Genomic DNA, 23,816 nt, shown 5'->3' with positions numbered 1-23,816 from the left:
CTCGCTCCTATTCACGTCGAGAAGGTCCTCACTGCGGTACAAGGGTTGCACATCGCGTTACAGGCCGCGAAGACGACCGTTGTTTTCGCCTCGACCTGTCCTTGTCTCACTCGTCTAGCCCAATTGCTTGCACGAATGGCGACAAAGTCGGACAAGTGAGAAGGAGATAGCTGACAACAACGCGTTCATGTCAGACACCACTAAAGATGCTTGAGAAGATGAGAGACGCCCTCATCAACGTCAGCTGTCATCGCATTTCGCCCTGTACCACAAGCCTGGGATCGGAATACATAGATTGACAAATAGCCAAATGCACATGCTAGTATGCACAAAGAATCGAAAATAATACAAAAATCCCACCCATGTCCACCCTTTCAAAGGCCATCTGTGCCCTGTCTACTAACCCCAAACATGGGTACAGCACTATCACTAATACCCTGCACCCGCTCGCTCACCCCGCTTGCCTCCATAGCTCGTGGACTGCCCATTGCAGGTGTGTTACTAGGCCAGGCCCACAGCGCGTCAAAGTCAATCTGCTCATCCTGTCCGCTTTCCTCGGAATGCAGACTGGGCACACGCGTTGCTTCCAAAGCAGATAGATCGAGCATGGCTGATAGTGAGGGCGCTCTCGAGGCCGATGTATACGATGGCGTGGCCATGTCTACCGGCGGGGGCTCTTGGATAGGGGACAGATGGACACTAAAGTCTTCTCCTGTGGGAGCTGGGCTGTGCTGAAGGTTGCCATGGTGTTGGTTCTGACCGAGAACATGGTGTTGCTCAGAGGCTTGATACGTCAATACCAGTTCGTTGATTGGCGCTGTCTGCATGCCAGGATAGATGTGTACGGGCACTTGGTGGAGTCGTGGAGTCGCATCCATCGGGTTTGATGCGCGCGCTAGATCGGGTGCCTGAGGCGCAGAGTTACGTTGTTGCTGCGGCATCTGCCTGCCGTAGAGTTGTGATGCGATGCTGGGTAGTGTCGCATTACTTGTTGAATCCTGTCGCCTGCGTAGTCGTTGTTGTGCGACGACGTCTCGGAAAGAGCTCAGGATGTATACTAGACGGCTTGCTTGTTGATCGCTCTCAGCGCAGTAGTTCATGACGTTAATAGCATTGACAACGCAGTTGTCCGTTAGCTCAATCTGGTATAAGCCGGCGAAGTCGCTGGCAAGGATGACAAGAGTTGCTGCGAAGAGGAAATAGATGACAGCTGGATTGCGTCGGGACAGATAACCAGCCTCGTAGGCGTTCTGTATGAGCAGAATGGTATGCACAGAAGCGATGACACACGCCTCGCTGAATCGCTCCATGCGGTGGAAAGGACGTGGTCCTCTCGACCCAGGTTGTTCGACATGCCGTTGAGTCTCTTTGTTAAGTATGTACAGTAAGAAGGGTCGAGTAAGAAGGATGACGGAATGGCAGTAGAATAAGTTGACGTGCAAGATGGCCACGCCTTGACTGGGCGAGGCAGTTGCTGCTTGTCGCCATTGCAAGATGGGCGTCAGCAACCGGGGCCATGTCTTGCATATGTCCGATATCTCTTGGGCGAGACGAGTGCTGATTTTGCGTTGCTGGTACACCCTCCGCAAAATGACGCCGATGACTCTGCAGCTTCGAACAGTGGCTTCCAGAGCAGGTGGGCCAGTCTCGTTGAAGTCGTAAACAGTCTTTGCGCTGAAGCTCCATGACTGGTTGCGAACACTACTGTCAGGCGGGCGGAGTGTATCTCCCGAGCAGTCGTCTTCCGATATGGCGGTTGGACGGCCAAGAGAGCAAGATAACAAGCGATCCATCACGAAGATCGACCGCCATAGATCCTTTCGCTGTGTTTGTTCTTCGGGGCTGAAGATGACCATGGTCTCTTCTCTGTGGAGGCCCAGCGCAAGCGCAGACCGTACTGCCATCCCAAGCAAGGCAAAAGCAGTGTTTCGCTTGCTTTTGGCCAACATGTAATATGACATAAGAAGCAGCGCTTGGACAGACCAGAAATCCTGATCCTCCAAACCTGTCATCGGATCGTTCATGTTCCTAGCATTTAGATAGAAAGCTTCGGCTCTGTCTAGGTGTTCACTGCGAAGCTTGTCGATTATCAGCGCCTCAGGGCTTCCTGAGAGTGGTGTCGCCATGGTGAGGCCGATGGCGAAAACAAGGTTGAGCAAGCATGACCAAGACGTATCGACAGATAGCGGATCGGAGTAGCAACGCTCTAGTTTCTCAAGAAAGGAGTCACGTCGGAAGACCTGCAACAAGCCGTGGGTATTGACGAAAAAGGCATCCACCAGCACGCGTGCCGTTCGCTCGTCTGGGAGTAGACTCGACTGTCGATATCCCAATGGAAGTGAATATTGGCCTTCGACTATCTTGTGACGACGAGGGTCAGTCGTAAACGGTGACGGGCCGGCTACCGTTTCGACCATCATCCGGAGGAGCTGAAGAAATGATAGGGTAGCTGCATCGCCAATGTATATCACTCGACCCGTTGGATCTTGTAACATGCGGCTCTGGCTTGGAAACTCCGCCACTTCATCTGTGCCATCATTTGGGGTGGAAGCGTGTGTCGGAGTAAGCCGGTCACGGGTGTTATCATGATTGACAGCCAGACGATCGATTGAGCTGTTTGCATGCTCTATACTGGTTCTTGGGCCTGGAGACTTGAACGGTACTTCTTGCTTGACACTGAGTGTGCGTGTCAACAGATTTGGATGGTTACCGGAAGACGTGCGGTTATGTAATGACAGTGGCGTTGTCTGGGCGTGCTCAACAGCCGGTATGTTTGCAGCCGAGTTGTCAGTTGGACTATAATGCGAGCAGTGAGCAAAGCTATGCTTGGAAAGTGTCTAGGCATGTAGCGGTGAATAATGCTTTAGAGGAGTGCAGAGTCCCATGTAATTGGCAGAGTGACAAGATGCGAGATACGTACATAGAACCGTCGCTGTCATTGCCACTTTCAATTGTACGTCGCTTTGCGGGTGGTCGGTCCTCGCCTGGAGAATTCGGATCTCGATCCGCGTATATGCAAGTAAACTTGCGCTATCTTTGATCAATACACTGCAGTATGTAATTGGGATGGGGACCTAACCTTATCACATGTGTTGCAGGGACACAAGCCGTTGCACTGTGATCTGTCAGTCTCGTATGCCAACTAGAGAGCCTAGTTGCACGTGTCCGCGAGTCATCCTGCGAAGAAGCCGATGCAGATGTTGTCCATGATTACAAAGCGTTCGGGTGAAGCATCGCCCAGCCGGACAGTTTCCTGTTGAACAACGTGATGAAGCCGCGCAGCTAGCCGATGGCCTCCCGCAATGCCTCCACACGGCGACCGGTGAGCATAGCAACGTCAAGATGCTAGCGTAATGGCATGCAAGAACTAAGTTGCAAGTCGTGAACGTTGACAGGGGTATGTGCCAAGTGCATCTGTAGCCGAGTGCAAAAAACGTCGTGACGCAACAGTTGAGGAACTGAACCTACCTTTTGTTTTCTCCTCTTGCAACTCTCGCATGCCTGAGCGGTGCGCTGTCGTTGGTCTGCGACGCGTCAAATTAGCCGTGAAGTCGCCAGTACGGGCGCAGACGAACCTGGTGGGACCTTGGGTCGCGTCATTACGGTATCGAGTCCGCGGGTAGTCGCAGTCGTTATCACGTGCGAATCCGGATGGTCAATGCCTGGGAGTACATTGCCGACGCGACGGATGGATGAGCTGGTCGGAAGATGCACTCGTGGTAATGATGGAAGCGAGTCACGGAAGTCCCATAACGCGACGCGAAAATGACGCGGAAAAAGGCCCTGCAACCTTCGCCGTCTGTATTGATGAGATGGAGACGATCACAGTAAGATCCTGATGGCCTTGCTGATGAAATTGGGTGACGAGTCCCTCGTGGTTGTCGCGAAGCTGCGAAGCTTGGGCTTCCCACTGTTCCGAAAATCGAGTAGCGTTGGACGTCTGCCGATCGTCATGAAATCGGCCTACAGACCCCAGCCCAGCCCGCCTCTAGACTCAACCCGTTGGTATGCAGGACGCTCTTAGCCGATGCTGATAGCAATGGTCATGACCGCATACGGTCAACAAGCTCGATATGCCGCTAATCAGCTTTTCAACGGCAAAGCCGTTACCACGCAACCTTACCTCGGGCCGTCTTTGGAAGGGCTACGAGTATTTACCCTGAGATCCCCTTTGCTACAATCTTGTACCGTTCTGTTTTGTCTTTACATTCCTCGAAATGGCGCCATATCTAGGATCTGACAATAGTCACCATCAAATCGCCACGCACGCCAACACATTGCTGGCGGGAACCACGGCAGCATTAGAACAATTACTCACCAAGGCGAAAGACAACCTGCCCAAAGAGTCGCTGCCACACATCGCTAATATCAAGTTCTCGACGGCAAACACCGGAAGCCCATACTTTCCCAGCCCACTGAAGCAAACAGAGGCCATCTCTGCCCTCAAGGCGGTTGAAGCAGGAGTTGCATCTGCCATCGCCGATCTACAAGATGCTCAGAAGCCACGGGGTATCGCTGTCGATCTTGAAAGAGCCACAGCATTCTTATTCTCTACCTATCTAGCCACAGTGGGCGGGTTCGATAAATCGGACCCAAGGGCTAAGAAGTTACTTAAAGGTTGAACTCACTGCCTCAGCGTAGCCGACGATTAATACTGACCCAGACAGACACCGATTTGCTTCAAGCACAATCTATCCTGTACCGCAGACTATCCGCAAACCTCTACCAGACCAAGAACCCAGGGGAATACTTTCATCTTCATGGATCTCTTGAGGCAACCAAAGCGCTGAACATGATCGGCCTCGAAGGATCTCGGCCTGATCTGACAGACTACCATGAATGCATCAAGGTCATCGAGGATCACGTCAGCCGATACACTGTCGATCAACTCGAAGAGATGAATAAAGAGATTGGGCAAGCTGGTGTGACATGCCTGAAGTGGGAAGATTTCCAAAGGACCCCACACGGACGTACACTTCTTCAGCAACCGCCTTGGAAGGTGGAAACTCTCGAAAGCGAAACTCCCGCGGCTCCTTTTCCGTTCAAGTCATCAAACACGCCCAAACCACAGATTCTTGCCGGTATCCGCGTTCTTGAACTGTGCCGGATCATTGCCGGGCCCGCTATGGGTCGGGGGCTCGCCGAATACGGTGCTGAGGTCATCAAGGTCACATCGCCGAACCTCTCCGACGTACCTTTCTTCCAAGTGGATGCAAACATCGGCAAGCATACCACCGACCTGAATTTGAAGGACCCAAGAGACCGTCAGACCTTTGAGGAGCTTTTGCAATCGGCAGATGTAATTTTGGATGGCTATCGGCCCGGAAGTCTAAATCGTCTCGGATATGGGCCCGAGCAGCTCCTTCGTCTTGCCAGAAAGCGCGGCAAAGGCTTTGTCTACGTTGCCGAGAATTGTTTCGGTCACACTGGGCCATGGTCCTCACGTCCAGGCTGGCAGCAAATTGCAGACTGCGTGACGGGTGTGGCATGGGCGCAGGGTCAAGCAATGGGATTGAGTGAGCCTGTTGTACCACCTTTCCCTATGAGTGATTATGGAACAGGATGCATGGGCACCATCGCTGCACTAGTTGGACTCCACAGACGAGCAAAGGTTGGTGGAAGTTACCTAGGTACCACGTCGTTGGTTCAGTACGATATCTACCTACTCCAACTTGGACTCTACGACGACCGTATGATGGCGGAGCTACGCAAAGAACATGACCAGGAGTTCTTTCAGTTGCGACATCACGATTCGGTAGATGAAGTGGGAAAGAGAGCATTGAAGACGATGAGACGAACGCATCCAGAGCTCTTTGAAGACCGACACATGCAGGAGTGTTACAGCAAGGGATTCAACGCCAATGTCAGGACTATCCGACCCGTGGTCAGCGTTGAAGGTTACTGGAACGGCTTCCTACGCAGCTCTCGTCCCAACGGGTTCGATAAGCCTACTTGGGAAGATTGGGAGATTGATGAAGCCTTACTACGGACTTGAAGAGGCCCAGCCATTGTTGCGACATAGGTTTTTCTCATCTCACCATGTCGTCTTGAATACCCAAATTAGCGTTGTTGCACTTGTACATCATGTCCTCCTTTCATTCCCATATCTCGTTATCATCAACGATTTTTTCTAGCATCTCCTTGCTGATATTCCTTCACGATCTCGAGCACTCAAAATTGCGCCTCGGCATGATGTGTATTGTGCCCCACATCGCCCCACAGTGTCGTCGGAGTTTCCCAGGCGGACTGGTGCAGCTTCCGACATACCACTGCACGATGTAAGCACACGTGCAATGCGTCTGGTACGTCCTTACGGTACCACCGGTTGAATATGATGTCGCTATGTGTACCGTCATGTCGCCTCGTACGCGATGCTCAAAGTAGGAAGAAGGCCCGGTCGGGGATGTTCCCTAGGTACGCTAGGACACGCCTTCCGTCGCGAGACTAGCTAGGGATACAGTCGCTCAACACCGAGACGGGCCGCTAATGCTGGGGAACGACGCCATGGATCAGTGGAGAAAGCCTAGAAGAATTCCGCGCAGCATTACCTCGGTGCACCCGTTGGCTCTCATTACCTAGGTATTGGTAAGCGGCGCACGTGCTACGTGGGACAAACGTGGGGTGCTGAGGTAAGGACCTTGCCGTCATGTCAAGCTTACTCAGGATCCTAGGTACTCTGTACCCACGAGCTAACCACGGTTAGTATCTTTATACGATCCATGCTCAGACCCTTTGCAGGCGCACAAATTGTTGAACCGAGGTGCTTGCGGGTTGATTACATTTTGACTTTGCTATAGTGACGAGATTTGGCCGACGATGGTACCAACTGGATGGACAGTATGTTTATCGGACAATGCCTACATTACTGCTCTTTGTACCGTCCCGGGATTCAACAAAAATCACTCTTCGGCCTTTGATGCCGCCAAAGTCATGCTTTGCTACGAGCACTTTGTAACTCATTGACCCTGTATCTGTCTTTTGAGCTAGCTTATGTACGGTGTGAGAACACACAGGTCAATCGGATATCAGCATGATTTCAAACTAGGATGTTGAAACAGGCGGTGCTATTGGCATTGCGGAACTCAAACGCCATGATTCTACGACGGCATTTGAAGGACGAGCGCCGCTCATGGCATACACCGGCAACCGGCGATCACCAGAACACTTGTACAAACCTTCGAAGATGCCGGCTTGAAGATAGGACCGACAGATGTACCGCTACACTAGCTAGACTATGAGCCTGACCAGTATCCTAGCACTGCCTGAACATCATCATCATCGTTTCCAAGCTCGCGAGAATTCTCGGCATCTCTAGCTTAACGGTCTCCATGACACATACTCCGAGCTTGTGAGGACTCCACTTCACTGCAAGGCTAGATATATTTTGCGTTCTCATGTCTCTTTTGCTCTTGCGTCCGTCACATCCATGAATAGCTGCAAGAGCTAGCCATGCAGAGCCTGCTTCTAGCTTTGTATCGCAACCGATTTCTTTCCTAGCTCTGTAGGTTGCCCTTATTGCCGAAGGCTCTTCTACGGTAGTAGATATCTGCCATCTCGTCTTCGGAGTTGCTACCGCCCTGCTGGCTGGGTTGCGCATGGCAATCCGTTGCCGTAGTCAATAGCCGCGGCGCAGCCTCCAGACTGTCACTCACCGGGCCGCTGTAGTAGGGACGCTCTGCGTGATCTTCCTTATGTCTTATGCGAGGGTAATGCGAGTTGCGCATGCTTGGGCGGACTGGCGATCGAATTGAACGGCAGCTGCTGTTGGGGCGATCGTCCGCCATGAGTTAGGTCTCACCGTCGGTTGGTGAGTGCCTCTGGGAGCAATGAGAACGGACGGCAGCCCGAGCACTTGAACAAGAAGCAGGCGACCTCGTTAGCATTGAGTCGGCGATCGCTCGCTGAATGTACCTTTGACCCAGCTTGGAGCGCCGCCTCGTCGCTCATCGCAGCCCCAGTCACTACCTACCTAGATAAGCCGTTGAACCACCTCAGTGACGCAGCAGCAATAGAGAAGATACATAGCTAGGTATAGATAGCCAGAGACTTCATGCTACCCTGAAGCTGCTTCTATTTGCGCGGTCACCTTGCTGTCGAGACGCTCAGCTCTATCATGGCTACCTCGTCAGAACACCTTACGTTCTTAGGGAAGACTTCACTTACAAAGGAGCTCACGTTTTTTGCTCTTACAGTCTCTCATTCTTGCAAAAGAGTAGCTTCGACTCTGGCTGACAATCAAATGTCATCAATGGATCGCTGGCTACAAGCAAGGTGAGCCACGGGACGCCCTGGCGAGACTAGCAGCGACAATGCCGCAATGTGTATGCTGGTACGGATACTCTCATACCCCGAATGTTCATATTGGCACTTCGATTTTCGTTCACGGGCGTGCTGTCCCCGGCTAGCGTTGCCGTGGTAAGTGGTTGCCTGGGCTCAACCACAACAAACGGTCACTCAACCACCACACTCCCCCTTCACCTGAGCAACTCCAGCCGACGCAGGCAGCCCGATGATCTGCCGGCCAGGCGCTAGTAGGGTATCACGTGACGCTAGCGCCGCCAAGCCCTGAGGGCCTACTTAGTTTGGCTACCTCCACGTCCACTATCATAACGCCCAATGGCCAACACAACAATTTGGAGCTCAGGTACCTTTTACCAAGTTTCAAGCTCTTCCTCCCTCATCCTTCTTCAGCCTTGACCTTCATTAGGTTCATCATGGCAACATACATTCACTCATTCTACCTTGGCACTTGGTATACTTGAACACTTCTTCAATACCTTCGACCTTCTCCAGTTCTACACGATCACATCATGTGAAGCCTTTACTTTGATCTTCGGATACCTTCAGGCTACACCATCACATCTTCCAACTTCAGCCATCAACATGTTGGTATCCATCAACACTTCACTGGACGTTCATGTCGACTTCACTTCCACCAAGTGCCAGCTGCTATAGCCTAGAAGCTTTCAAGGTTTGCCTCTATCCCCTCTTCTTTGTTCACTAACATGTCTTCTGACTCGTTCAGAACACACAAAAAGTATGTTCTTCCTTCTTTGATCATCCTTTACTGACCTTCACCAGAACAACATCAACAACTTCAATCAACTCCTTCTTCATTGACATCCATCTTGGACATGCTGGACTTCCACCTCACCTCACTTCATTCCACACCAACATCAACCTCATCATCACTCTGGACTTCCAGCATGCTCCTTCGCATACGACAAAGCTCAAGAACCGATCGGACGAGTCCACCCATCATCGACTGAACCAACCTGCGACTACGACAGATTGCTTCGACTCTCCCTACCGACCGCGGCGCGCGACAATGACCAGATCGAGTGGTTGCGACGGGTGAGAGACCCTTACAAGATTGTGTTGTGCTTTTGGAGCGCTTGACGGCTTGTGGTTGTGTCAGGAGGACAGAAGGTCAATGACAACTTGGTTGTTATACCTGGCCTACAACCACTACTGCGGTCTTGCACTCCCTGCTTACATACCACTGGCGTGCCTCGATGGGGTTCTGGTTGGCTTCGGCTGATATCAACGTGGTCACTGTTCGCAGAAGCATCCGGTGTGTAAGAGCTTTGGATGAGATCCTCTGCCGGTTGTTGGATTGGCGCACACTCGGCTGGTCAGTTTGGACTTGGAATGGTGGTAGGAGGTTTGGACTTGGTGGTGGTAGTGGTGGTTCTTCATGGGCTTTTCGATCTTTCATGGTCTTGGTGGTTTGAGCAAGGAATCTTGTTGGTCTTTGGGTGCAAGGAATGGCTTCTGGCCTGGTTTACTTCAGTGTGTTGGTTCTTCAAGGATATCTTCAAGGGGTTTTGGTTGTGGTTGGAATCTTCGCAGCACTTCATCAAATCAATATGTTAACTGCAACTCTATCTTCTCTGCTTGTGACTTGTCTTCTCTTCTAACTTTCCGTTTTTACTTAGCATCATTGCCTCTTGTTCCACGCAATGATCTACAGCGCCCACTATCCTCACACTACCACCTTATACAAGAGAAAAGCTGAACACCCTAGAGCCGACGTTGACGTTGGGCCACCTACTTCACATTTTTTCATTTTAATATAGGCCCTAGGGTGTTTAGTTTTTCCCTTGTATGAGGTGCTACTCCTCGCACCCTCAGCTACTATCATCGCGCCTCACTACCCAACTTCCCATCTCCACGGCCCAGCACCCCAAACATCCACTCCCCAATCTCCTGGCTCTCCTCCGGCTGCACAGGATAAAGATGACCCTGTTCCCAATGCCTCACCACACTCTTTCCCTCGCCCACCTCATACCACCCATCAATCAGTCCCTGACCCGCCCAATTCCACTCATCCTGCAGACCCTGAACATGGAAAGCCGGCAACTTAATCTTCCCCTCCATCAACTCCTTGCGCTCCTCGACGCTCATCCCAAAAGACGAAACCGCTGCATCAAGCGCCGCAGACGCAGAAGGCGGAATCAGCGGCGGCGGATACGAGCCACAAACACTGAGACCAAACTCGAAATCCAGATACGCAAGCCGCGATACATCATTCCCTTTCTCAGCGAGTGCGCGTCGAATCTCGCAGCCTTTGAGGAGCCCGGCTACGACTTTGGTACCCTGGGAGAAGCCGATGAGACCGACGACTTTGCCGCCGCTGGTGGTGATGCGCTCAACGGTGCTGCGGACGAGGTCTTCGACTTCGGAGGGCATGGCGGTGGTGGAGTTGCCGGCTTTCATGTCGGAGATGGTGACGCTGGATTGCATCCAGCGTTTGAAGGGCCCGCAGCCTTCGAAGAAGGGGAGGATGCCTGGGCCGGGTTGGGAGGGGAATGGCGCTTGGGATCTTTGTTAGCATGCGAGCGCGTGTCGAAGGGTGGGAAGCTGGGTAGAGATGGGGTATGCATACCTTCCAGACTCTCGACTTCGAAATGGTCTTTGATCACCCTCATTAGTCTTGCTAATTGGATTGTGTGTACGGTCGCGTTACTTCCTGAGCCATGGAAGGCTAGCAGTGTGGGCTTCACGGAACCACCCATTCCTGCGAGTTTGGGCGCTGTGCTGGGTGTCATGTATGTGCTGTTCTCTGCTTGTGCTGCCATCTTGGCAAGGTGTGGTTCAGGCTGTGGTTCGAAAACACCGTGAAATAGTCACCGTGAGGCTACCTATATCTCTTCGAAGTTCCCCTGGCTCCCTGGCTGTAGAAAAGAAGAATGCAGGGTCCGGTGCTGTTTTTCCAGATGGCGGGGGAGGGTGTTTGCTTCTTTTCGTTTGTTTCAGCTCGACACTTTGACTCCTTCCTTCTTCTGCTCTTTCTAAACTTGGCCAAACAATCAAAGTTGTAGGTTTCGTTAGATGATTCCTGTACATGGGTCGAAAGGCATGTGCTTGGTAGACGTGGACAAGTGGCTGCTTATCGGGCCGTAAAAGTCGTCATTCGCCAAGGACGTATTGCTTGTATGAAGAATAGGTATCTATGACCGTCGCATTAGAACTGAGGCGCCGAGAAGTATCGTTGACGAACAGGAACGTGTATGCTAAGGTACATGTCTACATGCGGGATGTAAGGTCAAGACCGAGGATGCCTACCCAAGTGGGGTCTAGTCAGAGGCGAGATGCGCCCATAGATTACGCACGCGTTCGCTCATCGCATGGTTCATAAATTGAGAGCACCCATTCAAGATGCGTCAACTCCTTGTTTGGTTTCTCATTCGAGTTTGCTATTTGGCAATCGTTTGTCTCGATTTCGGTACTCTGGAATTTCATAGCCCGCATTTGAACTACGCCTTGCTCACTCGCTAATAGTACCTCATAGGAAGGATAAAGGGAAGAAGAGAAAAGACAGTAACGCCATTTACCCGTACTCAGGCTCAGAAGTTTGTTGTACCAGCCCTAGGTAGCGTGTTCGACGAACCACTCGAAGCTTTGCTCCTCGTTCCACTCATCCCGGAGCTCACACTCGTTCTTGAGCTTGCCCTTATTCTACCCTTATCCCCCTCCTTGATCGACCTCAGGATCTCAATGCCTTCGGGAGTCTTTCCCAACCGAGATACGAGCGTCGTGTTTTCATGTTGCAGATCACCAATCTGCTCCTTAATCAACTTGTTCTCCTGCTCCAGTATCTCCACGCGCTGTTTGAACTCGTCCCGCTCGCGTTGCGCTTTGGCAAGTTGATTCTTATCTGCTTCCTTCTGTTGGCGGAGGAGCAGTTTCTTTGTCTCCTTCTCGCGGCGCTCTTCGAGTTTGCGCATCTCTTTCTCATACTTCTCTTTCTGTTTCTTCTTCTCCCTCTCGTGCTTCTCATTTGCTTTTTGCATGTCCGCATTCGCCTTCTGGCTTTCAGCTTGTAGTCCCGACTCCTGCTTTTCGCGCGCTTGGTCGAGTTTCGCCTTCAGCTGCTCCTTCTTTTCTTCAATCTTTTGTAAGCCCTTGTGGTGTGGGCTATCTTCTGTCAACGGTAGGGACTGTTGCGACGAAGTTGATGGTGTCGGGATCTCTCGGTCGATTGGGAGTCCTTCGCGGGCAGTAGTGAATTGTTCTGCAGATGCGAAAGAATCGCCGGAAGACGACGAGCTTGAGGAGCTATCGGATCTTGTGCGCTGTAAGCTGTATTGGCTGCCAGCCTCCCCAGTTTTGTCCACTATGCTGGTTCCTACTCCGGCGCCCATACCGTTCGCGTCAGTTGCGGAGAATGTGCGCTTAGTGTCGTGCGCTTTGGGCGTCTCCGCAGAGTCGTCTTTGCCTGCCATACCATCTTCCTCGACGTCGTCGTCTTTGGCACACGCCCAGTCGAGGAATTTGACCGCGTCCTGGACTATGCTGCTAGGCACATTTCGCTCGACCATGAATCGAGGAATACCACCACCAGGATCACTGCGGGTGACCATTATCCACTCGATAGGGTTGGTCTCTGCGTCGCCGTCGCCCATGGGTATCTCCCTGATCATCTCGATCGACTCGTAGAAGCCTCGCACCATGTTGCTTCGGGGCGGCGCATCGGGGTGTGAACAGGGTATGGAAACAACCATGAAGTGTCGCGGTGTTGAGTTGACGACTTTGGAAGCATCGGTAAGGCATGTATCCGAGGTGATGAGTAGGGTGATGAACTCTCGCGGTGAGGTTGGACCAGGGAACTGCGCGGATAGCTGGTAGACTGCGCATCTGTTAGTCGCTACAGGCAACTGGAAATATTCGCCCTCTCATACCTTGCAGTTGACCAACGCCGTCGACTGTCATGTCCTCTAGCCGTTGGTCGCCTCCAATGCCTCTAATGTTGCCCTCGCCGGGGCCGCCCTGGACTTCCAGACTCTCCGGGAACTCCCTCTTCATGGCGCGCTTCCACTTCTCGAACCCGAGGCCCTCGTGTACGCTCGAGCGCGAAAACCAAGCTCCATGTCTGTCCTTTCCGGCCATCTTGTAGACGCTCATGCCTGTGGCGGCGTCATTGTTTCCTAGCTTCACGGGCTTGCCCCATGACTTCTGCAGCTCTTCATGCTCTGGCGCAGGTGGTGGCCGGCGGACTTGGGAAATTGTGAGGTCCTTGGAGCCCGTTGCAGGTTCTTGCTCGGTTCGGGTGCGTTGTGACGACTCGTAAGGTGTTCCATTGGGTGGTGGAGGCACAGAGTTCGCAATCACTTCTGCTTTGGCCAGTATTTCGGATAGGAATGTCTGGAGGTTGTCGGTAGGGACGTCGCTGAACTCCTTCGGCCGGAGGCACGCGAGCGCTTCGTGTAGCTCCGACATGATAATGTCTGACGGAAAGATGGGACTTGGAAAGATCTGGGGGAGGTAGTAACGAGGGATTCAAAGCCACAGGATACCTAGACCCTTTGTGGCTGCTCCCAAGCTATTTGTGTGCTGTGAATGTTCCGAGGTACCCGTGGTGCTAGCTAGCAGGGTCCGGTGACGGACGATGAAATCATTACCTGCGATTATCGATTCGATTTGCAATCAAGATGGAGCTTGAGAAAGAACTAATAACGAGTAACAAACTAGGGTAGCTATTTTTCTATGCTGAATGGCGAGGCCTCCAGTCGATATGGCAGTTGTTTGCATGTGCAGGTATAGTTGATGCAACGTCATCCCTGCACGCCGCTCGCTCTTCCCAATCCGCGACGCGTGACGCGGGGTCGCCCGCCGCGCCACCGACGTATCAATCCCTGGCCGCCCTGCATACGAATACGATGGCAGCCACTACGTCACATATGGCAAAGCTTGCGAAATTGCGACCGTCGCTTTTGCTAGCATGCTGGCCGACACAGCACTCGATGAAACGCACCATGCGGATATAATGGGAGAGAAATATTCTATCTACCTAAGACGTGCTGGACACGTAGAGAGGGGTATTTCGCAAGTCTAGTCAATGCGACAAATCAAGTTATTCCGAAGCAACATCCTCCAAGACCTACACAAGTACGTATAAAGCACACATCTGCCGAAACGTTAGTCTTCATGGATATACGCCGGAGGTTCATAACTTACCATGCTAAGCCCCAAGATCATGCTGCACCAAAAGAGGACGTTGTTCAGCAGAGTGCGGCCTCTAACCCACTTGCTCCGTTGCAACATCACAATCGGCATCTGGAGCATCATCGCAACGAAACCGTAGCCTCTGAACTTTCGTGTAATGCAGCCCATGACAAGCTCGTGCGCCAATGCGGAGATGAGAAAGGTGATTGTGGTGGCCAGAGGACGGGACATGTGGTTCTTTGATGCAGAGTAGACGTGTCGTCGGAAGAAATGGTGACTAAACCACAACGCATCCAGTCAGTATATTTCTCACATGCGACTCGTATGAGGACGTAACTTACACAGGCTTGTTCCATTCGCGCGAGAATTCTAACCAGTCGCAGCTGTTCCACCAGTCTGCATAGAATTGACGGTCGGCGAAGCCTGCATCTCATGTTAGCAGCGGACGCTGGGCTTGGACGTGGAAACTCACGAGTTATTTCTGCAAAAGCACCCAGGATGTACTCAAAGATGACGAGAAAGACTAGCAGGAAAGTAATCATGAATGGAAATAGCAGACGACCGATAGTCTCGCTGAGTATCAACGTAAAATCCGTAGCACCCTTGGAATTTTGGAGTCGCACAGCCGATACGTCTAGCACTGGGAGGATGAACTCCTCCGCAGTAATGACCATCAAGAAGATGCATCCGAAGACGGCAAGAGTCTTGTAGAAGACCTCTAACCAGCGGATGCTGGTGTTCCTCGGGTACTCCAGCTCGTAACACAAGGTCGGACAGAAGATAAAGTCGACAAAGTTATACAGGGTGAGGTTGTTGGGGTAGGAGACGTTTCCGAGAGGCGAAGCAAGCTCCAATGCGAGATCATCTCTCAGCTGGCCAAGATACTCTGCATTTGCCTTCTTCGGGTCAGGCTCCTCCTGCGAGGGCGATTGCGGGATCTCGTGCAAATGAGTGCTTGAGCTTGGATAGCGCACTGCAGCTACCTTGCTGGCCTTGTCGGGTGTATCAAGATCGTTCAAGCGACGTAGAGTTTCGCTGAGATGACCGTTGTAGAAACTTCACAAGGTCAGCTATGCAATCGAAGCTCTAGTTGATTGGTGCCATACGCGTAAGAGTGCATCTTCATGAAAATCGCAAGCAGATGCAGAGTGAAGAAGACCTGCGCGGTCCAGCTCCAGTCGCGAATGAAAGGGTATCTTTGCATTGGTCAGTCTACAGTACAATGTATAACCAGGGCCAGCGTACGTAGTCCAGAAAGCAAGCCAGATTGCCTGAAAGATGCTCTGTATAGCTATGCCAGACGTGTTCCAGCGTAGAGACCCCTGTTTGAGAAACAGCCTCTGGAGTGGCAGCGACAGGGCGGTGCTGAACACCATGGCCCCATCAACCAGACCAAGCTCAACAACCTTCTCCTTGAACAGCGCCCACTGTCTCATCTGAAAGGGGTATCCGGTCTCGGTCATGTTGCGTAGCATCGATGTAATGACCATGATGGCAAGTCCGATCCAGAACAGGACGAAGAAGCCGCGGAAGTCATGGTAGTCGCTGTTTGGGTCGAAGTGGGAGACGCGATCCACGTAGTCTATGGTAGGGAATATGCGCTGCTTGTGCTGGGCGCGTATCTGCCTGCGTGCGGACGAGGAGGCCTGGACGGAAGGCGGGGCATCGTCGGGTATGGGCGTGCTTCTTCCACTGCTGAGGTCAGCCATGTATCGCGTTGAGAGAGGTGCCCATGTACCTAGAGATGCCTGAGCCGGGCTCCCGGAGCGTGCCATTCTTGTTAAACGCCTCGTCGCTGAGTTGGGGCTTGAGCAAGTCGATTCTCGTGGGTTTGCGCGGTCGCGGCGAGTGGAAATCGGTGTTGCCGTTGTGAGCATTCGCGTCAAAAGACGTAGACTCGGCCATTATGAGGAGACGTGTATGCGCATGTCACGGAGGAGGAGTGGGAAGGAGGATTCAAGTGTGGACAGGCCAGACTATGATCCGCAACTAACAGGGTCACTGGCTGTGTCAGATGGGGCAGTGAGTGGCAGACGAGGCTTCCGGACAACCGCTCGACACAAACAGGTAACGGAGAGGTAATAGGCCTGCATTTGATACGTATATATGCTACAAGGAATATGCAAGTACATGCGGTCTGCTGATGTAGTGGTGGCCTAGCGACTCGGAGAGTTGGCACTGAGGGTCGAAGGGTCGGTTACATCAGCGGCCGCGCGAGTCAGTGCGGGCGTCTTGGGAGCAGTGCCAGGAACTGTCGTGTTTCTTGGTACGTAGAGCAACGTGTAAGTAGTTATATCTCAGGGTTTGCTTAGAAATTACGCCAGAATCTATGCGCATTAGAGATAGCCACAGTTCAGGGTGGCGTAGAGCCTAGGCATCCGTACCCGTTGGTGGTGGCAGGTGCGTCCGACCTCTGGACTCTGGAACAAATGACGGCCCGGCCAGCTGTAGGCCATGCCCAAACGTTCCGCCTACCAACGCGCAGCCAGGACATTTCACATAGTCGCCCGTGACCAATCCATAAACCCCATCGACGACCGAATACCCTCCTCGTCATCTCCAGCCTCTTTTCCATCGAACCCTCTTTCGCTGTCCGGGTGGGGTCCAAGAGGCCACCGCAATGGCTTCCTGTACGCCAAGCACCGCGACCCCCAGCAGCTGAGGACTTAAGCTAAGGATATACAGTGAAGCAGTTCATTCGCAATGTGCGCGCTGCAAAGACAATTGCCGACGAGCGTGCAGTCGTGCAGAAAGAGAGTGCCGCCATCCGCGCCAGCTTCAGGGAGGAGAGCCACGACTCCAACGTGAGGAGGAACAATGTCGCAAAGCTACTCTATCTCTTCACTCTGGGTGAGAGGACACATTTCGGTCAGATCGAATGTCTGAAGTTGCTGGCCTCTCCGCGCTTCGCCGACAAGCGGTTGGGATATCTGGGTACTATGCTGCTACTGGACGAGAACCAGGAAGTCCTGACTCTGGTGACGAACTCGCTGAAGAAGTAGGCAATGATGCTCTCTTGAACACAGATTCACTTGCTAAACAGTGTGTAGCGACCTCAACCACCCCAACCAGTACATCGTCGGCCTCGCCCTCTGCACGCTCGGCAATATCGCCTCCGTCGAAATGGCTCGAGACCTGTTCCCGGAAGTCGAAACGATAATATCGAGCGCGAACCCATACATACGTCGCAAAGCCGCAATCTGCGCCATGAGGATATGTCGGAAAGTGCCCGACCTCCAGGAACATTTCTTGGAAAAGGCCAAGTTGCTACTACAAGACCGAAACCACGGCGTCTTGCTGTGTGGCGTCACTCTAGTAGAGAACCTCTGCGAGGCGGACGAGGTCGAGGACGACGAGAACGGCGTAAGGGAGATCTTCAGACCCATGGTGCCCAGCCTAGTCAAGATATTGAAGGGGCTCTCCTCGTCTGGTTATGCGCCCGAGCACGACGTGACTGGCATTACGGACCCTTTCCTGCAGTGCAAACTACTCCAGCTTCTGCGGGTTCTGGCCCGTGGCGATGCTCAGGTCAGCGAACAGATCAACGATATCCTAGCCCAGGTCGCAACCAACACAGACTCCTCGAAAAACGTCGGCAACTCCATCTTGTACGAGGCAGTGCTCACAATCCTCGATATTGAAGCAGATTCCGGACTTCGGGTGCTTGGTGTCAACATCCTAGGAAAGTTCTTGTCAAACCGTGACAACAACATCAGATATGTTGCGCTCAACACACTGATCAAGGTTGTCGCAGTCGAACCAAACGCCGTGCAGAGACACCGTAACACCATCCTGGATTGTCTACGGGATCCTGATATTAGTATTAGACGGCGAGCGCTTGACCTCAGCTTTACCTTGATCAACGAGAGCAATGTGCGAGTACTGATAAGGGAGCTCCTTGCTTTCTTGGAAGTTGCTGACAACGAATTCAAACCTGTCATGACCTCCCAGATCGGTGTCGCAGCAGACCGCTTCGCACCAAACAAGAGGTGGCACGTTGATACCATGTTGCGCGTGCTGAAACTTGTAAGTCAGTCATGTTCCTGTGAGCTGCATGTACCTAATATACGCATCAGGCCGGAAACTACGTCAAAGAGCAGATTCTATCCTCCTTTGTACGACTGATCGCTACCACACCCGACCTCCAAACCTATTCCGTACAGAAACTCTATGCGGCCTTGAAGGAAGACATCACACAGGAGGGCCTCACACTAGCCGGTTCCTGGGTCATCGGAGAGTACGGTGATGCACTACTTAGAGGTGGTCAGTACGAAGAGGAAGAGCTTGTCAAGGAAGTCAAAGAAAGCGACGTCGTCGATCTTTTCGAAACCATTCTCGGTAGCAGTTACGCCGGCCTCATCGTTCAACAGTACATCGTCACAGCCTCTATGAAACTGACAACACGTTTGAGCGATCCTGCTCAGATTGAGCGTTTACGACGGTTATTACAACGATATGCGGCAAACCTTGACGTTGAGATTCAACAGCGTGCAGCTGAATACGGAAACTTGTTCGGTCACGACCAGATTAGGAGGGGCGTTCTTGAGAAGATGCCTCCGCCTGAAATCCGCGAAGAGTCACGAGTTCTGGGCGAAGCGACCAAGAAGCGACAGTCGAAGATTGCGAAGAAGAAGCCTGCGCAAGCAGCAACAGAAGACCTGCTACTGGACCTTATGGGCGATGCAGGCCCGTCGACTAGCATGAATGGGGCGGCCAATGGAACTCAACAGAGCCAGGACTTACTTGCAGACATTATGGGCGGGTCTTCATCACCGCCTCAAACATCCTCCCCGGCGCCACAATCAAACGTGGCCAACATCATGGATCTCTTCAACTCTGGAGCCAGCAGTTCTCCAGCCCCAGCGCAGTCTCAGGCACCGCCAGCAGGTAACTCCATGGATCTTCTGGGCGGGCTCGGCGGCATGTCCTCGCCACCACCACAAGCTTCAACACCGTCGGTGGCCTCAGGCCCACCCGCGCATCCAGCATACAACAAGAACGACCTACAGATCACCTTCCAGCTCAAGCGTGATGCAAACGCCGTGCAACTTCTCGCACGTTTCCGCAATACTGGAAGCTTTGGCCAGCTGTCGGGTGTGAATCTACAAGCTGCGGTACCAAAGAGTCAAAAGCTGCAGCTGCAACCTATCAGTACCAGCGAGCTGGAGGGAGGCCAAGACGCGACCCAGCAAATGAGGGTCACGGCTGTCAATGGGGTAAGTCATTGTCAGATACGTTTTGTATGTTTACCGTGCTAACAGACCTAGCCTCCACCCGCAAGGCTAAAGCTCCGACTCAAGATCAGTTACTCGGCAGGTGGTGCTCCAGTGACAGAGCAGGTTGACTGGGCCGAGCCGACATGATCGCAAAGCACACTTTTGGTAGTAAAATCTTCAAGTAGCGAGCAGTATAGAGCAAATGACATACCCGAGCGATGATGACATGCACGACAGACTAGATCCAGTGCAAGACTTTCGTGCGCGCATCTTTGGCGCATATATCAAGTGCTGAGCGTAAAGCGGGTTCTTCAGTGTTGGTGTATCCTCAAACTGGATCGCAAGATTGCTTCGGGGGACGCCTAATCTTCATGTTTAAAATGCAGAAGCCGCCTTCTGCACCTGTCGCAATAACCCGACAGAGGTGGAAATAAGATGCGGGATTAGCGCCTCAAGCCATCCGCGCCCGCCTTTCCGGTAGATCCCCCCGCCATTGCCAGGAACGCGACCTGTTGGGTCGCTTCTCTCTTCTGTACAACTGTTTCTCCACTGCACCAACCATTCCAAAGCGGGACTTCTGCCCATCCAGGAACGATTTGTGTCGAGAAAACGTCATTGTGTCACATATCGCTACGACTGCAGCAGGTGATGCACAACCAGGGATTAACACAGATTCTGGGATCGACATGATAGCACGCACCAGCGCCTGCATACTATAAACCTTGCCAGCCACTCACTTTTGTCACTACAGCGGTCACCCTGTCTCGTCATGCGCCCCAAGAAGTTCGGTTCGCATTAGCACGAGGGGATCGCGGGTACCCAGCCTCACAATGCCTGCTGCCAGTATCTGTTAATGCCCGCATAGAGCTACTACCTTCCTTATTCAGCGTTACATGGGACGTTATAATGGTGTCCCGATATTCCCGAAGTCCTGGATCTGGCTGCACAACTTGCAGTAGAGAGGGAACGTGATGCAATTGCCAATAGACGGGTCTTGGTCATTATCCACTATGAACAGGTGCTTAACCTCCCAGATCTGCTTCCTTTACTTAGACACACCCTTCTATCACTTGTTTCAACTTTCGTCTTCATTGGAGACGGTGAAGGTATCCATACCCGAACTTTGTTGGTCTCTCATTAAACTGAGTAGCAACCGGCCCGAACGGTATCCCTGACATTCAACATATTTATACAAGAGACTTTGAGGACCACAAGCGTCTGTGGAAGATCACACGCTTGAACGCAATGCATCTCACGTCTCTCACGCTCGGAAGTGGCTTTTTGTCGCTGGTGTCGGCTCTACCATCGAACACACCGGTAGACCTACCGAGGAGGCAGTATGAGACCACCCCGCCATCATACGATCCTGTGTCGCCTGATCAGAGAGCACAAGCCGTGATCGACACCTTCAGAATAAGCTGGGAGGGATACCGCCAGTATGCATTCCCGATGGATGAGCTGAGGCCTGTGAGCAACAACGGAAGTAATTCGAGGTACGTACCCAATGTCCATGTTTCAGGAAGTCTTGCTAATGTGGTCCCAGGAATGGATGGGGTGCCTCTGCGGTAGACGCTCTCAGCACAGCACTCATCATGGGCCAGAAAGACATCGTGAACGAAATCATAGAATATATCCCCAGCATCAACTTCGCGTATACTGAGGATCCCGTCTCTCTGTTCGAGACCACGATCCGATACCTTGGCGGCATGCTGTCCGGCTATGACTTACTCTCTGGTCCTTTGGCGCACCTCGCAGATGATCCAGCAAATGTAGAAGCCCTTCTCACGCAATCCGTCAATCTGGCCAACAACCTCTCCTACGCATTCGAGACACCCACAGGAATACCCTGGAATATCCTTACCTTCAACAACCGAAGCAACGTCGATCAAGAGAACGGGCTCGCAACTGTCGGCACACTCATCCTCGAATGGGTCCGCCTCGCCGATCTCACCGGGAACCAAACATATGCGGATCTGGCCGAGAAAGCAGAACAATACCTTCTCTTTCCATCTCCCGACTTCGCCGAACCGTTCCCTGGACTCTTGGGCATGGGAATCAACGTAACGACAGGGCAATTCAACGACGCAGTCGGAGGCTGGGTAGGCGGCGCCGACTCCTTCTACGAGTACCTGATCAAGATGTACATCTACGACCCACGCTACAGCTTCCTCAAAGAACGCTGGATCAAAGCCGTAGACAGTTCCATTGCGAATCTAGCCTCGCACCCAGCACCGCGACCGGACATAACCTTCCTCGCAGCCTTTGAAAACACAACGCTCGACCTAGAGTCCCAGCATCTCGCCTGTTTTGACGGCGGAAACTTCATCCTAGGCGGCCAAGTCCTTGACCGACAAGACTACATCGACTTTGGTCTCGAACTTGTCAACGGTTGCCACGAGACGTACATTCAAACCGCAACACGCATCGGGCCTGAAGTTTTCTCCTGGAACACGTCCGCCGTACCAGCGAACCAAACATCCTTCTTCAACCAAACTGGTTTCTGGATCGAAAACGCAGGCTACCAACTCCGTCCCGAGGTCATCGAATCTTACTACTACGCCTACCGCGCGACTTCAGATTCAAAGTACCAGGACTGGGCGTGGGATGCTTTTGTTGCGATTAACGCGACGACGAGGGTTGGCAGCGGGTATAGTTCCATCGAGGACGTGAATGTGGTTGGGGGAGGTAATTTCACGGATTTCCAGGAGAGCTTCTGGTTCGCCGAGGTGTTGAAGTACAGCTATGCGATTCAGGCAGGCGAGGCGGAGTGGCAGGTTGGCAAAGATGGAGTCAATGAGTGGGTTTACAATACTGAGGCGCATCCAGTCAAGGTCTATGGGGGTGGGAATGCGACGAGAGGGCTGTAAAGAACGCGGTCTGTGAAGAGGTAGAGAGGTAATCTGTAGTAATCGAATTCTGCTGCAGAACAATCTTATTGGCGTCTGGACGCCGGGTATATGATGCAGATGGACGTATTTCCGTGCCGTGAAACTACTCGAAGAAACCACCATCGCTCTCCTCCGCCTCTTCCTGGGCCTGTACGCCGAGCGCTCTCCTCTCGCGACGGTTCTTGGCTGCTGCTAACTTCTCATCCACCTTCTTCTCTTTGACCTTGACTGCTTGTTGCACTTGCGGCTGTGCCTTCTTTTTCGGTTCCTTCTTGGGCACAGCAGCGGGCATAGCCTCCTTGCTATTCCTAAGCGCGTCCAATGTGCCTTCTGCCATCGCCTCCTCCACAGCTTTCCACATATCCAAGTCGCCTTTTGGCCCGTCGACCTCGCGATTCGCTTTGTCATCGGAATCCTCGTCCGCTGCTTCGTCGGAATCTGAGGCCTTGTCCTTCTTCGACTTTGGGTATAGAGATGCGTAGGGCTTCATGAGCGGGTAGTAAATGGCGTAGTTGACATCGACTTGAGCGTTGTGCACTTTTTGCGCTAGGTCTTGCTTCTTCGCCTCTTCTTCCTCGGACTCGTGTTCTTTCTTCAGCTTCTTCAGTATCCGTGTGCCCTTTTGACGATCTGAGGCGCGTTAGCAATCGCTTCGTGTTGACTCCCATGCGCCCTGCGCAATCCATAACATACCGAAGAATCTTATGTGATGATACTTTCCAATCATCTTCTTCCTGTATTCGGCCTCTCTGCTGCTCTCCAGCTTCTCTTGCAGCTCGTGCTGACAGGCTTCGAGCTCCCTCTCCCTCTCTACCCTGTTGCCCGCTGACATCTTATGGTCGCCTACGTTGTCAACGTGCGCAAGTAGTCGCTTCAGATCTCGTATCCGGCTCTTGAGCGCGTTGGTGCTGGTGCTCTTGTCGATGTCGCTCGAGACGTGCGGCCGCTTCTTCGACTTGGTGTGGCTCTGGCCGGGCTTGAAGGTGCGGTGCTTCTTGAACGGTTTGGGGGCAGAAGACGACGACTCAGTCGCTTCGGCATGCTTGCGCTTTTGCGACATGGTGGCTGGCTGAGATTTGGGATTCGAGAGTTGTTGGCTGGCTGCGGAAATCTTGGGATCGAACGAAGGGAAGTTTTAGTGGGGCGGCAGAATTAAGGTTGCTAGACCGCCTGATGCGCGCCAAGTGAGATCACGCGTCTGGCGTTCACCCACCTGCATGCTCCCGATGTCTTCCACTTACACGGTAACTTAGCAAAGTCGAGT

General features: G+C 52.6%; 7 protein-coding genes across 7 annotated transcripts; 3 read left to right on the top strand and 4 right to left on the bottom strand.

Moving 5' to 3' along the window:
• Nucleotides 1-374: 374 nt before the first annotated feature.
• Nucleotides 375-2,420, bottom strand: J4E88_000687 (uncharacterized protein; the record flags this gene model as incomplete). The annotated part of the gene is made up of 3 exons (XM_049394361.1): nt 375-2,005; nt 2,072-2,318; nt 2,415-2,420. The coding sequence occupies 3 exons, from the start codon at nt 2,418-2,420 to the stop codon at nt 375-377; spliced, it is 1,884 nt and encodes a 627-aa protein (XP_049260190.1).
• Nucleotides 2,421-4,217: 1,797 nt separating this feature from the next.
• On the top strand, nt 4,218-5,995 carry J4E88_000686 (uncharacterized protein; the record flags this gene model as incomplete). The annotated part of the gene is made up of 2 exons (XM_049394360.1): nt 4,218-4,617; nt 4,668-5,995. The coding sequence occupies 2 exons, from the start codon at nt 4,218-4,220 to the stop codon at nt 5,993-5,995; spliced, it is 1,728 nt and encodes a 575-aa protein (XP_049260189.1).
• Nucleotides 5,996-10,140: 4,145 nt separating this feature from the next.
• J4E88_000685 (uncharacterized protein) lies at nt 10,141-11,081 on the bottom strand (the record flags this gene model as incomplete). Its single annotated transcript, XM_049394359.1, has 3 exons — nt 10,141-10,817; nt 10,889-10,915; nt 10,970-11,081. 3 exons carry the CDS (start codon nt 11,079-11,081, stop codon nt 10,141-10,143), a joined length of 816 nt encoding a protein of 271 aa, XP_049260188.1.
• A 768-nt stretch (nt 11,082-11,849) lies between these two features.
• J4E88_000684 (uncharacterized protein) lies at nt 11,850-16,353 on the bottom strand (the record flags this gene model as incomplete). The annotated part of the gene is made up of 9 exons (XM_049394358.1): nt 11,850-13,132; nt 13,185-13,747; nt 14,388-14,410; nt 14,461-14,725; nt 14,790-14,871; nt 14,921-15,504; nt 15,555-15,644; nt 15,694-16,140; nt 16,187-16,353. The coding sequence occupies 9 exons, from the start codon at nt 16,351-16,353 to the stop codon at nt 11,850-11,852; spliced, it is 3,504 nt and encodes a 1,167-aa protein (XP_049260187.1).
• A 715-nt stretch (nt 16,354-17,068) lies between these two features.
• On the top strand, nt 17,069-19,811 carry J4E88_000683 (uncharacterized protein; the record flags this gene model as incomplete). The annotated part of the gene is made up of 5 exons (XM_049394357.1): nt 17,069-17,078; nt 17,134-17,446; nt 17,499-18,474; nt 18,525-19,664; nt 19,716-19,811. The coding sequence occupies 5 exons, from the start codon at nt 17,069-17,071 to the stop codon at nt 19,809-19,811; spliced, it is 2,535 nt and encodes an 844-aa protein (XP_049260186.1).
• A 1,098-nt stretch (nt 19,812-20,909) lies between these two features.
• On the top strand, nt 20,910-22,531 carry J4E88_000682 (uncharacterized protein; the record flags this gene model as incomplete). Its single annotated transcript, XM_049394356.1, has 2 exons — nt 20,910-21,157; nt 21,208-22,531. 2 exons carry the CDS (start codon nt 20,910-20,912, stop codon nt 22,529-22,531), a joined length of 1,572 nt encoding a protein of 523 aa, XP_049260185.1.
• A 124-nt stretch (nt 22,532-22,655) lies between these two features.
• Nucleotides 22,656-23,612, bottom strand: EFG1 (18S rRNA maturation protein; the record flags this gene model as incomplete). The annotated part of the gene is made up of 2 exons (XM_049394355.1): nt 22,656-23,182; nt 23,246-23,612. The coding sequence occupies 2 exons, from the start codon at nt 23,610-23,612 to the stop codon at nt 22,656-22,658; spliced, it is 894 nt and encodes a 297-aa protein (XP_049260184.1).
• Nucleotides 23,613-23,816: the final 204 nt, after the last annotated feature.

Source organism: Alternaria novae-zelandiae (assembly GCF_023758075.1).
Source record: "Alternaria novae-zelandiae strain BMP 2774 chromosome Unknown scaffold_1, whole genome shotgun sequence".
Lineage (NCBI taxonomy): Eukaryota > Fungi > Ascomycota > Dothideomycetes > Pleosporales > Pleosporaceae > Alternaria > Alternaria novae-zelandiae.
The sequence above is the reverse complement of the archived record's forward strand: the minus strand, read 5'-3'. Positions and strand labels throughout refer to the sequence as shown.